We start from the raw sequence: 17,118 nt of genomic DNA, 5'->3' as shown, positions 1-17,118 counted from the left end.
AAAACCCAACCAAACAAACAATCAAATAAAACCAAGCACTTTTCCATCTCATGGCATAGCAACCAGTTTTACTGAGCTAACCAGCCAGTCCTCCAGAGAGGGAAGGAAAACGCCACAAGAATGCTTGTGCTCCTTGTCGGCCTCATAGACTTCAGGGAACCGGAGTTGGGGTGCTCCGGGCACTGCCTGGTTCATTTCTGGAAAGCAGCGCCAACTGTCTTCCCTTGCTTCTTGTTCAATTTGACACACTGTTGGCCCAGAAATGAAGCTAAATGCCACTTCTCTCTCTTCTCTTTGACTCTAGACTTTGTGGCTTTAATTACCATCACACGGATGGGAAAGCTCGTGTGACTCTTCTGCCCTTAGCTCTGAAAATCATGGTCCTGAGAAACTCCTCGGTCTAGGACAGATGGACTTATATCCTCACTGACCTGTCTGGGAAAAGCCAGGCCCTGTGTACGTGTGCACATCTTTCATTGTCTGCAGGAGTGTGGGGTCAGGCCGGGCCCTGAGATCTCTGTGTCTCTCTGGATGCGAGAAAATGGCACCCGTGTATGGTGTCTGGACTCCATGCACCTGGGTTCTCAGCTCACAGGTGCTGCACCCTGGGCTCTTTTACCCACTCATTGGTCTTGAGGTCGCCTAATAGACCAAGAAGCCACCCCTGCTAACTCCAGGCAGTGACTGGTGTGCATTGCAAACCTGGAGAAGTGGCAGTAACATACAGCGTCTGCTGAAGAAGATGGAGCATGCAGCTTACAGGCTTCCTCTGTTGCTGACTCTTTGTTCCATCTGGGCACCCAACCTGTTGGAGGGTACCATTCCCAATCAGGGCAGGTGTCTCCTGACTCACTCAGCTCACTCACCTAGATGCCAGTTGTCTCTAGTCCCATCCTCATGGGAACATGCAGAAGTCTGCTTTAGCAAAAAGCCAAGTTGGCAATCATGAGGGTCATAACCATTTATTTAATTTCTCTTTTGCTGTTATTTTGTGATTTGATTCCAGTGCCTTTTAGAAATTAAACGTGTGTGCCTTGCTTTGAAAAGGGAAGCTATTCATTGACCCCCAAAGTGGGTCTTCTACATCAAGATTGGGCATCTTGGCCCTTGCTACCTTGTCCTAGAGTATTGGTGTTCTTGTTCGTGAAGTTTGGACTGATGAGGGAAGCAGCTCAGAGGTGGGCTGTGCCTCAGTTCAGATCAGCATGTGTATGCTGCAATACTTGCAGACAAGCCTGTAAGCTATGACTTTTGTCATGGTCCCTTAAGAATGAAAAAAAAAAAAACCAAGTAAACAACCTTATGCTGGTTTCTAAGGTATGGTGAAGCTAAAAAGGTAGCTTCCAGGGACACATCTGGGATAAGATAGCTCATAGCATGGGCATGAACAGCCCAGACAGCCTGGCGAGCTGCTAATTAATCAGCATCTTTCCACTGAACTATGGAAGGAGAATTACTTTGTACGTGATTATCTCTGTTAATCAGCCATAATGAGGCCGCCATAGAATGGCGAAGCGTTTGAGCCTTGTTCACTGGTACCCATCACGTGTAATTGTTTCCATACATTTGGCTCAAACAGCTGTACGAGGCATTGCACAGACCATAAGGATTAGAAGCCTTTGGGGCTGTGTTTTGTACAAACAATGCAAATATTTTATTGCTCAGTTGAGTCAAATCTTTAAAAATGGCCTTAAATCTATCAAGGTCTTTTTCATTTGGGTTCCTGTGTAGGAGGGGGTGGCGACGGGGGCTGGGAGACATGAAAGGCTGAGTGTTCCTGTGGTGGAGGCCCAGGACTCTTTCATCTTAGCCTGATTCCCGTCCCACCTCTGTTCGAGGATTGGGAGTGGGTCAAAGTCCTGGCTTTTTAATGCTATTTAAGCCTTTTAGGAAGCCGCGCAGAGATGGAAACAGATGCAGCAAATACTTACTATCTAATCTGAAGACTGAACCAAAGGTTTCCTCTACTCAGGCCAAAGCAGAGCCTCGGAAGTAAACTAAAGTTTGTGAAGAGTCTAGGAAAGCCTCTTGATTGGGGAGAGTGGCAACGCTTTGTGAGAATTATGATGATGCTAGCCCCGTGTAAACAATCTCAGAAGGACAGAAAACAAAGGAGGAAGTGGTTCAGGTCCCTCTCTACCTTGTAAATTAATGAGCCATGTTATTTTCCAAACTTTTCATTTCATATATGTGTGTTTGTAGATATATTGAGTAAGATAATTGTAATACGGCTTATGTTTGACTTTCAGCCTTCATATTTCAATTTTAAGATAAGCACATCCCATTTCACTTCATGATTCGACCAAATACTCAAGTGATTTTACACCGTCCCATAGAATTCGTATATCATGGTACCCTTAACTATACACGAGCTATAAGATGTTGGGTTTTGAGTTCTTGGTTATAACGAGGCTCAACAAGTATAGTTAAATGCATTTTTTCTTTCTTTTCCTAGAGTTCATTTGACAAATAGGGTTACTGGGAACAGAAAGTATCCATATCTCTAAATCCTTGACATGTGAACTGTGAGCTGTGTGGGAAGAAGGGAAGCCAGCCCAGCATTCTCTGTGGTATCCATTCATGTAGGAGGGAACAGAGTGTTCTGGAATGGGAGGATGCTCCTCTCTGTGGATGAGTGGCTATCACAGTAAAGACAAGGAGCCTTGGAAGTGGCACAGGCTCAACAGATGTTTATCTTTCTGTTTGAAGATGCTGTGGTTGCTACAAATGACACAGGAGGACCAAGCAGAGCAAAATGCAAAGTGTAGTATTCCTTGGTTTGATTAAAAGATATCCTCTTACTAGTCAGCCAAGTGAGTTGTTCATGCCTACATGATGAACACACACACACACACACACACACACACACACACACACACACACACACTGGGCTTTTAGATTTGCTTAAGCCTTTTAAGAAGGTAGCATCATCAAGGTAGAAATAGCATACACCGTGAAATCCAATTTAAGGATTCAACCAAAGGTCTCCATTCAGGTCAAATTGAAGACTGAAGAGACCAACGTTGTACAGAGTTCGGGAAAGCCTCTTTGCTTATCTTTTGGGACTCAGATGTCTGTTGACTATGATGAACTAAGCTTGAAAGGATGCATTGGCTGAGACAGGAGGAGAGTTTCTTTCAGGTTGTTGGTGTGTGTGGTGACCTGGAAGGCAGTGACCCTCAGATCTGCTAGCCTAGCCTGTTGGGATACTGGCTGCAAATCTCAGGTTCCCCTGTCTGATGCAGGTTCGCCCTCTGTCCCTGAGTTTGCTCCTTGCCTTTCCTTCTGAATTCCATACTTGCTTAGGACTGAACTTCATTTCAGGTTCTGCTCTACAATGGCCAACTGGACATCATCGTGGCAGCCGCCTTGACAGAGCGCTCCTTGATGGCCATGAACTGGAAGGGATCAAAGGAATACAAAAAGGCACAAAGAAAGGTTTGGAAGATCTTCAAATCTGATAACGATGTGGCTGGTTATGTGCGACAAGTGGATAAATTCTTCCAGGTATGCAAACGGCTGGGGCACATAGGTCGTGGGACTGGATTGGTAGGAGTAAACACAAAGCACAAAAACCACTAAGGAAAACAGCCAAAATGTGTTTCCTCCAGTCTCCTCATAAACAGAGAAGAGAGGGCCCCGTTATCAAGGTAGAGATCACTGATGTCAAGGCAGACAGAAGTCTAAGCATTGCTGAAGACATAATGAGACACTGGAAAAGTCCAGAGTAGCAAATCATTAATGAGAAAATCCCAGTCTGTTTGGAAGTCAAAGGGAATTTGGGCAATTATTGGAGGATGCTCAATGTAGCAGCCCACCGTCTCTGAACCTGTCTTTATAAGGGATGTAGAGAGCTAGCTAGAACAAGCTCTCTCCCTAGCTGACCCTGCGGAGTGAGCTCTACTTAGGGCTTAAATGTTACTCTTGGAATTTCCTTTTGCCCTCATTTTCTTTTCTCTTTGCGTTTTGAAACAGTCCTTTGTGGACTTCATAACACATAAGCATCTTCTCTTTCTCCTGTGGTCAGTAATACCTTTCAGTGTTAGGGACTTGCATGACTGAGGCCATCTTGCCTGAAGGTTTCCTTAAGAGAAGGCTTCAAATTGCAGATTGCATTTCTGTAAGGGGAGGTTAATCAACCTTTTCTGTTTCTAAGAAAACATTATTATAGGCTTTAGCTTTTCCACAAGCTCGTCAGTTTCATTTAACATTTAGAATTTATAGGCTCCTGTAACCTTCATTTAATTCCTCTTAAGAGCTTGGTGTACTTAAATATTAGTAACTTCTTTTTCTCTTGCCTGAGCCACAACTAAGTTATTACTGATTTCAAGTAACAAACACTTTTGCCATTGTTGATTTCTCCATGTGTTTTTGTTATTTTTATTTTATTATTTGCACTTTTATCATGTTATCTTTATTGTGAGTTATTTACTGTCTTTTTGAAATCTTTAAGACAGAGGTTTAGAAGACAAAGCTTTTGTTTTCACTTTATGTGTGCACTCAATGTATATTACATCTTGGTTTTAAAGGTACACAAAATTCATTATATTGAACTAAAGCATTCATAATTTCCATCATATTTTTATCCCCTTTGGCCAGTGTGTTATTTTAAAGTGTAATGTTTAATTTTAAATCATTTTGATTCTTCTATTCTTGCATTTATTATAAACTGAAGGGAATATACTCTATTGTAGCTTTGTGGTTTAAAAGCCCACATATCCCTTATAATTTCAACCATTTGAAATTTACTTTCTGGCCCTTGAAGTGGTTATTTTTGGCAAACATTCCCTGTATACTTTTAAAGCAATTCCACTCTTCAGTTGTTAGTTGTAATGCTTTTGATGCCAATCAAGCTCTTTCAAAAACCATTTTTACGCTTATTATTTTGAGAATTTACATCCCTTCCACCCTTCCCACACAACTCCTGCATCCCTCAACTCCCTCTCAAATGTATGTCCTCTTTTTCTTCAATTATTATTGGTATACATGCACATGCACACATATGAATATACAATTATAGCTGAGTCCACTTAGTATTGCTTATCTGTATATATATATATATATATATGTAAGGCTGACCACATGAGACTGGTTAACCTAATGGAGGGGCTCATTCCTGGAGGAGACTCATTTACCCTCTCTCATCAGCCATGAATTGTGTAGCCTTTCATCAGGATTGGAGCCTTGTGACATTTCCTCCATCTCTGTTGGAACGTCAACTGGTGTTATCATTGTGTGAGTCTTGTTTAGGTGACCATATTGTTAATTTCATGGGTGTAACTCTCTGTCTTATATAGAAGACACTGTCTGGAAGCAGATGTTTTGGTCCTCTGGTGCCTACAATCTTTCCACGCCCTCTTCTACAGTGTTCCCTGAACTTTAGGTGTAGGGGTTGTGTTGTCAATGGGCACGCCATAGACAGTTGTTCTCTGTATTTGATCAGGTATGGATTTCTGTGATTTCTCTGTCTGCTACACAAAGAAGCTTTTTTGATGAGGGGTCGATGATACACTTCTCTGTGGATATAAGGAAAGATATTTAGAACATAGTTGGTAACTATGATACCTTAGAGAATTGGCAGTAGTGGGTTCTTCTCTATGGTCTATGACCTCACCATCTTTGGGTACTTGGCTAAGTTTATAAAATTAGGCACAAATCTTCTCTTGTTGAGTGGGCTTTAAGTCCAATTAGATGGCTGCTGGTTAACCCAAGAGAAACCCACTCTTACATCCTTGGGGAATCTTACCCTCAAGGTCATTGTGCTTCATGGGCTATATAGCTGGGTAAAACAGCTTTCTCTCTCTCTCTCTCTCTCTCTCTCTCTCTCTCTCTCTCGCTCGCTCGCTCGCTCTCGCTCTCGCTCTCGCTCTCTCTCTCTCTCCCTCTCCCTCTTCCTTTCTCCCTCTCTCCTCTCCGTCTCAGTCTCTTGTCTCTATCTGCCTCTCTGTCTTCCCCCTCTACCCCTTCTTACCACATAGCTGACATTAAAGATCTGTTAAAAATCTTTCACTATGATTGAAGATTGTTCTATTGTTCTGTTTACTTAGTGCTGTTCACTGCATATAGCCATGGAATCCTTGTTATATATTCCTGGCACTAAATCTTTCTTTCTTATGAACTATACTCTTGTAGTGATACATCTCATCTTAAAGTCAACTTGATTGATAGTAGTGTAACTATACCAAGTTTCTTTTGAAAGTATTTATGGGGGATGCCTTTCTTTTTCTCAGCATTCCCCTGTCTGTCATTTTATAGCATCATATTTAATATATGTTTCTTTTGCACAGTATAATGGCTTTTATGTTTTGTGTGTGCTTCCTGACAATATTCTAGATTTGGAGTCATACATTTGCATTTAATGTAATTACTGATTTCTGTTTTTAGGTCCTACTGTCTCATTACATGTTTTCTATTTATTCCGTTGAGTCTATATTTTTGTTCCGTTGTAGTTTTAACTCCTTAGAGTTTTATGTCATTTCATTATCTCCATTAATTAATCTGTGAACTATAATTCTTTTGAGATTGTCTTATAATAGTACTAGTTAATATGAATGCTAGACTTACTTAATGCTAATATAAATAAGAATTTTACTATTTTCCAGACAAATGTGAGAGCCTCAGATTATTTTAGCCTTCACCTACTCTGCTGTTTTTTGCTATTAATAAAACAATCCTGTATCTGGTTTAAACAGGCATTATTTACACATTTGAACCAACCAGCACTCACTGAGAATTCACTACATGTTTAACCTGCCAGCTGCCATCACGTTTAGTGCATTTCTTGTCCCCCTGGGGGGGGGGAGAATCTCGTTAGCATTTATTTTAGAAGTGCATGCTGACAACATGTTCTCTATTTTTGTCTTTTAAGTGCTGTTATCTCACCTTTGATTAGCAAGGCCATGTCTAGTGCAATGGGAGGCTGCCTTTGATTGGGGTGGTTGTGTGACTTGCAATGGGAGGCCGCTGTTGATTGGGTGGTTGTGTGGCATGCAATGGGAGGCCGCTGTTGATTGGGTGGTTGTGTGGCATGCAATGGGAGGCTGCCGTTGATTGGGTGGTTGTGTGGCATGCAATGGAAGGCTGCTGTTGATTGGGCGGTTGTGTGGCATGCAATGGAAGGCTGGTTTTGACTGTACACATTGTGAAATCCATTTCTCATGCAATGGGATAATTAATTGTTTTCCCTGAGCTCCTGAGGCTGTGATGTTGGTCCTCTCCTGCACCCTGGTGATGAGGAGTCACACATTAGCTGTTTTGCTGCTGCTTTGAGGTGGTTTGTGTTTTGTTCTGTTTAACGCCTTTCAAGTTGTCCTCTGTGCTGTTTTCCAGCAGTTTCTACTGTTTGAACCTACAAGGTATTAATCTAGGCATCTTTGTTGTTGCTGTCACTGAGTGGTGTCTTAGATAGGGTTTTCATTGCTCTGAAGAAACACCATGATCATAGCAACTCTTATTGATGAAAACATTTAATTGGGGTGGCTTGCTTGCAGTTTCAGAGGTTCATTCCATTATCATCTTGGAGCATGGTAATGTGCAGGCAGATGTAGTGTTGGAGCTGAGAGCCCTACATTAATGTGGGATACCCCTTTATATGTTGTGAATATGTTTTATTACCATTGGTTAATAAGAAGCCTCCTTTGGCCTATGGCAGGATAGAATATAGTTGGGAAATCCCAGCAGAAACAGAGAGAGAAAGAAGGCAGGGTTAGGAGAGAAAGAAGCAGCTGCTGGAGAAGCAAGATGTAAGGTAACAAGCCACAAGCCTTGTGGTAAGATATAGAATAATAGAAATGGGTTAATTTAAGTTGTAAGAGCTAGTTAATAATAAGCCTAGGCTAATAGGCCAAACAGCTTGTAATTAATGTAAGTTTCTATGTGATTACTTGGGACTGGGAGGCTGAGAAATGAAAGCACAAACTCCAGTTACATCTTGACTCAGAGGCAACAGGAAATCAACTGACAGTCACACTGAGTGAAACTTTAAATAAAGACCTCAAAGCCCACCCCCACAGTGATACACTTCCTCCAACAAGACCATACCTACTCCAATAAGGCCATACCTCCTAATAGTGGCATTTCTTTTGGGGACCATTTTCTTTAAACTACCACAAGTTGTTTTTTTTTTTTTTCTGACTTGATATAATCTAAAGTCATCTGGGAAGAGGGAATGACAACTGAGAAAATGCAGCGATCTGAATGACCTATAAGCAAGCCTGTGGGAGCATTATCTATCTATCTGTCTGTCTGTCTGTCTGTCTGTCTGTCTGTCTATCTATCAATCATGTATCTACCTATCTGTCTATCATGTATCTATCATCTGTCTGTCTGTCTGTTTGTCTATCTATCAATCATGTATCTACCTATCTGTCTATCATGTATCTATCATCTGTCTGTCTGTCTGTCTATCTCACTATCTATCTATTGCCACATGGAAGAAAGAAGTTGGAAGTCAAAATGAAAGTGGAGAAGAGGAGACAGGGAGGGAAGGGAGGAGGGAGGGAAATACACTATGTGTAATGCGCAATCCCCAGGATAGGGTTCCACCAAGATCAAGGCAGCGTCTATGCTAGCATTACCCTGGGTTCTTCCTGATGTTATCTCTGGATCATAGAATCTTAGTCCCTTTTCACTGGCTGTTCTTAAACGTGGCCAAGTCAAAGCCACCCACCTGCTGCAGTGTTTGAGCTCTCTCCAGTCCTTTTCCAATGTGGGAGTTGGTGATCTGCATTGATTTTCACTACTCTGCCATGTGCAGGCCATTTTGTGCTGACATCATCGAATCACCGTCCCAGCTAAAGGATGCTTTGCTGGTCTTTGTTTCAGCGCTAGGCAAGTGTTGTGCCTCTAAACTACACCCTTGGCCCTTTTTTATTTTTGTTTTGAGACAGGGTCTCACTACATTGCTGTGGCTGTCCTTAAACTTGTGACCCTCAGGCCTGTTTCCAGCCCCAAGGGTCCCTGCCCCAAGGCTGGGAGTGGAGCGAGGCGAGAAATGTATAAACTTTCATCAGGATTCTAGTCACACTGGTGAACTGCTTAGGGAACATGTTTCTATTTTAAACTTCATTAAGCTAAATGCCTTGAAGAAAATAATTTAATCATTTCCATTTTTGAATCTTTACTGAAAATATTTATTGACACTAATTATTCTCCATGTAAACACTGAAATAAGAGCTTGGATTATCTGTCTATTTCCTGTCTATTTTCATTTTCTATTAGGTTTTACTGAGTGGGAATTCTGTGAATGTGAGTTTTATATAATTAATAAATCAAATTTATCTGATTGCAGCCAGTCATTGGTTGTGTTGTACATTTTCAGTATCAGTACCCAGAGGCATGCTTAGGTCTCACAGAAGGGATTATCTCAGCTCGGTAGCATTTTACAACTGGAACATAGACTTTACCGTCCAGGTAAACTCTAGTCCAGATACAGAGTCCCAGAAGCTAAGCCATCTCTGTATCGGTTGGTTTTTAATTGCTGCGATGGAACGACACAATTATGGTGACCTATAGAAGTAAGAATTAATTTGGTCTATGGTTCCAAATGGGTAAGAGTTCATCATTGCAGGGAGGCATGGAAGCAAACAGCCCGCTGTTATGGGAATTTTGTCTATGTTGTGGTCCAGTGTCCAAGGGAGTCAGGAGTTGGTTTGAGAGGGCAGGGTTCACATTCATTTAGTCAGAATGAATCATGGAGTTCTCTAGCCAACTCAGGAAATAGAGGCCCCCAGGAAGAAGAGGCGGGGCCAGAAGGTTGCTCAGGCTTTTCCAGCCAGGGAGTGAAGGATGGTGGTGTGTGTTCAATGGTTACTTGAGATTATCTAAGGTTTGATCTTTAATATTTGTTCCCGCGTTTTATTTTATAATAAAGCATAAAAGAAATCACACTAGCCAGCGTGGTGATGGCAGCAGGTAGCTGAGAGCTCGTATCTTCAAATGAAGTAAGAAGCAGAGAAAGTGAACTGGAAATGGCACAAGTTTTTAGTCGCAAAGCCCGTCTGTCCCCAACGACATACTTCCTCCACCAAGGCTGCATCACCTAAACCTCCTCAAATAGCACCACCAGCTGGGGACCAAGTGCTCATATACATGAGGGGCTTTCTCATTCAAAGCTCCACAGTCTCTTTCTTGCTCCTTATCCCCATTTCTTACCATGACTGAAATGATGTTCCAAGAGTCCTGGCTTCTAATCCCATGGTTTCTTACCCCATGCCTGCTGCTGGAAAGATGGAATCATAGTGGTGCCCTTGGCCAGAAGACAATGGAGAATGTATACTTGCCTGCCATAAATAAAGCACTGGCTGAACCCCAGGCAGAGGTGATGTCCTGTGGACAGAACACTGGGTTTTAAGAAGGTTGTAGAGCTGGGTTGGTGGTGAGGACAGCCTCATCCTGTGTTAGGAAGAGGTGTAACTAGGAATCTAGGACATTGCTAAAATCACACACACTGGAACTGGCTAAGTAACCAGAGAGAATGCAAGCGGGGACGTGGATAAGAGAGCTGAGGTGGACAGAGCACAATGTTCACCGCCTGGAGCTTGGAGGAGAGCTGGGGGAGGACTAGAAGGGAGTCATAAAGACTTAGTGGGGGGGGGGGTTCAAGGACATATGCTCTGCTTGTTGGAAATCACTAAATGATTTTAAGGACATATTTATAGCTATAAGAGAACTTTAAAATGGCAGTAGTGGGATGAGTTTAGGCCAGGGAGGCTCTGGAAATGGTGTCCTGGTAGGAACTTTACTGTGAGACTACACTTCACCACTTGTATGAGATTGCCGGCTTGATGCTTGACTCTCAGCTCTAAGTAGAGATGGAGATGCAGCTTTAATGGCCAAGCCATAAGGACAGGTTGCCTGGTAGAGATGTTGCTCACTGTGTATTCTTGTCACCTGAGAAGCTCATGAGGTTTTGAAGCATGCTAGCATGCCTGTCCTCTCAGCTGTCATAAGAATCTCCAGCCCCTGCAGTACAACACTGGTCAAGCTTATGCCTGACCCCGGGGGACATTTGCCCCACTGAGCCCTCAGACATGTGGTCTGCCACAGTCTCAGGGGCTTCTCCAGCATTCCCTGCCCTTTGACAGGAAGGGAAGGAGCACACAGGCTCAGAGCTTGACTCTCGGGAGTGGGCCTGTTGGAGGTCCTGTGGTTAGTGAGTACAAGGCAGACTGGAATTAGAGAAACCCAGTTTGAAATCAGTTTGGCCATTTACTAACTGTTCTGCAAACTCAGAGTAAGAACAGTTGTTCTGTTGGGATGCGGCAAGGGTCAAGGGAGATGCCAAGGATGGTTGACAATGCTCCTGCACTAACGAGCCCTTGGGCTGTGGCCTGCCATGTACATCTTCATCCTTGAGTCTATGGAGTCCTTATTGCTACTCTGTAATCTGTGGTAATATATTTCATCCTTTGTAAATGAGGAACTACAAGCATCACCTGAGAAGCTTGTTCAAGACTCGGAAGACTCTGCATAGTACATGTTAGGCGCCACATCTGATCTTCCCACTTCACCACAGTGAGCTTAAATGCTTTAGGGACGGTGAGGCAGAGTGGGATGGAACACTCTGGTCAGCAGGCTCGAGGCTCCATGCCTGCCCATGGGGCGCCTATGCAGTGGTGGCATCCATAGCACTTGGCAGTACATCTAGACCACAGAGACGACTTCGTTCCCTAAAGGCAGGGGCACTTCTTAGGAGGAGGAGGGAGGGGGCAGAACCTGCAGACAGAAAGGAATAGCTACAGAAAACTCCAGCTGCACTGTTTGAAAACTAACTTTAACTTTACTTTGGTTTTTTTTTTTTTTTTTTTTTTTTTTTTTTGTGACCACACATATTTCAGAAAAGTAGGAGAGATGGCCACCGAATGGTCTTTAAATGGAGAGAAAAGTCAACTGAGGATTTGAATGCCCCAGAAAGAGTTCATACAGGGGATAACAAAGCCCCATGCCTGTATTTACCTGGTGACAATTTATTGATTTTTTTGTTTTGTTTTATAATTTTAAACAGTGTGAGAAATTGTTATGGACAGCTGACCCAGAAAGGTCTTCAGCAAGCAGTCGGTTGTGCTGCCATGATAAAAGCAGGCCACCCCAACATTTGATTAGTTGAGAGAAGATGAGACACTCTTCAAAAACATTGAAAAAAGACAAACATTTAGACCAAATATATATCACCAAATAGAGATTAGTGCCCAGAAATGTATCTTGGCTTTGTTACAGTCTTTGTTTAACAAAGATCTTTGTCCCCACCTCTCCCCCAGCTCTTTTGCCTTCTGTAGAGAGGTGTGCCCTGACTCTATGGGTCTATGTCTCTGTTTCCCAGACCCAGGACAATTTGTTGATTTGTTGATACAGTTGTGGGCACAAAACAAGAATACAGCAGTCTGCTGTTGTCTGAGGTTTCTGTCCTGCCTGGTTCCTGGTTCCCAAGGAAATCACACATTAATTATGCTCTGATTGGCCTAGTAGTTCAGGCTTCTTATTAACTCTTATAACTTGTATTCGCCATAATTCTTGTCTGTGTTAGCCACGTGGCTAGGTACCTTTTTCGGCAAGGCAGTCACATCTTGCTTGCTCTGTGTCTGTCTGGCTTTCTCTGTGTCTGGGTGATGACTAGCAGACTGAAACTTCGCTTTTCCCACAATTCTCATTGCTCTGCTTCTACTTCCTGCCTGGTTGCTCCGCCTATATTTCCTGCCTGGCTGCTGGCCAATCAGTGTTCATTTAAAATACAAGTGACAGGGTACAGCCCATTGTCCCACAGCAGTCTGCTACACTTACCTCCTCCCAAAACAACACAGAAGCTGCAGATAGGGTTTCCAAAAGCAGGTATTAAGGACCTTATGGATTATGGACTAGGAATCAATGGTAGTAGAAATAAGAAGGTAGGACAAAATAAAAAATAAGATGCAGGCCAGACAAACCAGAAGGGAGCTCCGGAAAGAGGATTTTCATCAGGATGTTCCTCACAGATCAAAATATTACAACCACTCAGCCATCAGATGGGAGCAGGTCATAGTGAGTGTCCTCTTGAGAAAGGCTCAGGCTGTGGGGGACAGCCAGATGAGGACCTCCAGTGGCTGTATCTCTTGACAGAAGTGTCACCGTAATTAGCCTGGCTGCTAATTATGACAATACCCATGGCTGTTCTCAGGTTTATAAGACAAGACAGTGGGATCTGGTAGTTTGTATAAAACCACATAGGAAGCTGTCTTCCTTGATTTGTGTGAAATGCAATCTGTCCAAGCTCTAGTACACATTTTGTCTTAAATATGCTTTAGAAAGATGATTTAGTGCCAGGGATGGGAGGATTCCCATGAGCAGGGTACAATACGATGTATATATGAAGGTCGTCATAATGAGCCCTCTTCTGAATGCCAATAAAAGGTAACTTACCACACAAAGAAAGATGCATTGGACCTTGGCGTTCACTTCTTAGATTGTAAGTTAGGAACCCTGGTCTCTCGGGACGAAAAACTGGCTGAGATGCGTCAGAAAATAGTTTCTTTTCTGTTATTTACTGTGTAATGACAAGTGCCTCTAAAACTCCGGGCTGCAAGGCCACAGTTTGTTATTTATCACAAGGATGTGGACAGACTGGACTGGGCTGGGGGTTCCAATTCAGGCCGGGTAGGCTGAGGTCACACACACAGCTGTATCCAGCTGGAGCTTGGCTAAAGTTGGACTCGCAGCATGGTCCCCTCTTTGGGGCTCTCTCTCTCTCTCCCTCCCTCTCCCTCCCCCCTCTGTGTCTGGGGCCATCTAGGTGGTATCCTAGCTAGACCTCATTACAGCATGGTAGCGGGGCAGTCAGATTGGGGCTGTCACGTTTTCTTTAAGGTCTCCACTTAAAAGCCACAAGGCTGTTTTCTGCTGTGCTGTCTTCATCAAGAAAACCCCAGAGAAAGGCCAGATTCTTCTTGGGGCAAAGGACAGGCAATAATCTGAACGTAGACACTATGCTGTCTTTTGTTCCTGCTGGCATTGCCCTGGCCTTTCTCTTGCAGGAGCCTCCTGTGGCTCATGCCTGTGCAAACGTTCCCTGATTCACAAGGGCATTGTGAAATTCTAACTGATTTTTCTGACCAGGTTTCCAGTCAGAGAGCACAGCTCTACCCCTAAAAAAACAGCCATTGATCAGAGTATCTGATTTGGAGATGGCTCTCCCCCCAGTAGAGTCTGCTGCTACAGCCTGGATTCTCCAAAATCTTCAGCCAAAAGCTTAAGCTAAATTTTCAACTCCTGTTCTTGCCATTCATTGTCGGTTTACAAGCAGGCCTTGTTCCCTCAAGTCACTGGGAGACTGCTGGCAACTTAGAGTTGTAGAAAACCTTTTATTTATTCAAAGCGTCGGCTTCGTTTCTCAGAAGCTAGCCGTTTCGTTCTGGGCTGCGGCTATGTGGCTTGGCTGTGCGTTGATCTGAGATAGTGATGCGTCTGTCCTTCTCTGACAGAGAAAGGATTATTTTAGGCAGTGTCTTCTTTAAATACCGTCCAGAGTGTGGGTTCTCAACAAAAGCACTGGCCACTGGGCACAGAGAATTCGTTTCTATCCATTGTTGGTCAAATACTATACAGGACTGATAGAATTCTATGCCCAAGGCGCGGTGGAGTCTATTGTTTTAGTCTGTGTAGTCTTTCAATGAGAAAACTTAATGTTTCAGTTAACTCAGTCATTCAACAAAGTCTCATAGCCTAGGACGAATATGATTAGGATTCAAGAGGTCACTGAACTTATAAAAAAAAAAGCTTTTATTTTTACTAACCTTTTGCTGAGATAGTATTTCCTTCCATTATGAATTATGGAATTCGGCATTTCCTTTTGTTTTGAATGTAGGCAAAAAGTTACAGCAGCACTGGCAATGCTTTTGCTACCTCGCTAGAAGGAAGAGCTGTTTTTATATCAGATTCACTGTCACAGACACTGCGGCTGATATCTGGAAGTGACTTTGTGCTCATCGTTAGAGTTATAGCCTTGCTAGACCCAGTGGTTTCAGATTAAACTAATTATATATATATACACACACATATACACACACACACATACACATTGTATTGCAAATTTAAGTTTCTTCTTGTCAGGTATTTGGTCACAGAAATGAAAAAAAAGGGGGGGAATGGCAGTATTTTGACTAATTTGAAAGTGATTTAGCATGTTCAGACATGGCCATAACCACACTTTCATTTCAAGAGAGTTGAGCAGTCATAGATTTTGTTATCCCTAGGGGATTCTGAAATCAATTCCCTGCAGACACTAAAGCCCACCCCCTCCCCGTTTTAAAACATTATACCTGTATCAGATAGACAGAGGGGCCTGTGACACACACACACAACCCACACACAAAAGATTAGGGACCCATGTGTTAGACTGTTTTGAATTATTGAAATAATATCTAGAGTCTCCCAAACCCAAATCACAGCCTAGCTTTCGTGACTGAAGGCTGAAAAGTTGTGAGCTAAGCTAGTAAATAAATTATTACCCCGGCGCCCCTACCTACTTCTCCTGATACCTGCATACTCTGCTAACACCGTAGGGGAGGGGTTAAAAGGACAAACACAATGTGTTCATGGTCCTCATAACAAATATCTGAGAGAAACTATTTGAGGAGCAACGTTTTGTTTCTCTGCTTCTGAGATTTTGGGCCACACCACTTGGCCCTGTCATTGTGGACCTGTGGTTAGGTAGAACATGTAAGAGGGGGCATACACTATAGAGTGTTGGGAAGCCTAGACTCAGAGCATGGGACAGTGGCAGAGACGCCTCCTTCAATGGCATGCTCCCGGTAACCTGCTTCCTCTCACTGGCCATCCTCTCAATGGTACCATCAGATTCCTTGCTCCTCAGTAGGTTAATCTTTTCTTTAGATCTGAACCCCAATGATCCATCACTTGTCTGATGATTGGATCCATCAACCAGGGACAAAGCGTTCAACACATGGACGTTTTGAGGGATACTTCCTATCCAAACCATGCTATGCCTGGTTGGGTCCCTGCTTTTCTTGGCAGTGTGACTTCAGGCAAGTTATTTAGCATGTCCAGGGGGTTCCTGACCTGTGACACATTAGATTTCTTAAACTTACTGGTGCGGATAATGGTGTTCACCTCAGATCTGTTTTTCCTCACACAAGTGTTTTTACCACAGACTATACATTCACTATTTAGTTTTTTAAAAAAGGAAAGATTCACAGCTGTTTAGGTTCTATGATGATGCAGCTAAGGCTTCCTGATTACTGAACACCTGGTGACCATGTGGCATCTGCCCCTTGTCTTTGTAGCAGCCTCTCCTGCATTAATCTGTTTTCACAGGGCAGGAAGCTCTCCCTGTGTTCATGGGGTCACGCACTGATATCGTGTTAAAAGTTCAAATGATTAAATTACGTCCGTAATGTTTATCAGGTTGACCTAGAGCTGTGTCTGGTTATTGCTTCCCTGTGGCAGGAAAGCCATCTAGATTGGCATTAGAAGTAGGAACAGCTGAGGTGATGTTTGCCATTGATTTTGTCTAAGTTGAGCAATACGCTATTGCCTTTCCCTTCTGTTTTCGCTGTTTATCCGGAGATAGGGTCTCACTCTGCAGCCCACACTGGCCCCCAGCTTCCTTTCCTCTGGCCTCACCAGTGCTGCATTTACAGATGTGCACCGCCAGGCCTGACGCCAAAGCCCTGAGTCCCTCCTGGTCCAGCTATGTATGATCCGAAACATCCCTGTTGACAATACATGAAGAGCACCCAGCCTTTAATTTTCTTTTCATTTGTACCAAACTCCTAACAGATGGAGACAAAGAAGGGGAATGGAGGAGTTTAGCTGTAGCAAGCAGCAAGCAAGCTTCACAACAAGAGAGCATGCTTCCTGGGCCTGGCCTCTCCAGCGCGCAGAGATCTCACTATTTATTTTTGTTCCTAATATTTATTTTTTTACACAGCGGCCAGAGTCCCGAGGTTTAGGTTCTGGCGGTTCTGCCTTCCTGGAGCTGCTGTGCAGCAAGGGGACTTCCAGCTCCAGCCTTTGTTTCAGTTCTAGTCCTTTTCTGTGTCCTTGCCACCTACTGTGTCGAGGGGGGAGGGGCTGACCTCTTCCTCCCTGTGCTGGGGGAAGAAAAAGGCTCTTCAGATTGCAGATTAA

At 43.4% G+C, this 17,118-nt stretch overlaps 1 protein-coding gene across 4 annotated transcripts in view; it reads left to right on the top strand.

The window, feature by feature from the left end:
• Cpvl (carboxypeptidase vitellogenic like) overlaps positions 1–17,118 on the top strand; it is a 104,321-nt gene that overhangs the window by 76,083 nt on the left and 11,120 nt on the right. For all 4 annotated transcript variants that reach the window (XM_050155572.1, XM_050155571.1, XM_050155570.1 and 1 more), the window contains one exon: positions 3,325–3,507. In XM_050155572.1, coding sequence (XP_050011529.1) covers positions 3,325–3,507 — 183 coding nt within the window. The remainder of the gene's footprint in view (positions 1–3,324; positions 3,508–17,118) is intronic.

The sequence above is a fragment of the Alexandromys fortis genome, unplaced genomic scaffold (assembly GCF_014885135.2).
Source record: "Alexandromys fortis isolate MF-2015 unplaced genomic scaffold, M_Fortis_MF-2015_v1.1 scaffold_93, whole genome shotgun sequence".
In the NCBI taxonomy this organism is placed as follows: domain Eukaryota; kingdom Metazoa; phylum Chordata; class Mammalia; order Rodentia; family Cricetidae; genus Alexandromys; species Alexandromys fortis.
The sequence above is the reverse complement of the archived record's forward strand: the minus strand, read 5'-3'. Positions and strand labels throughout refer to the sequence as shown.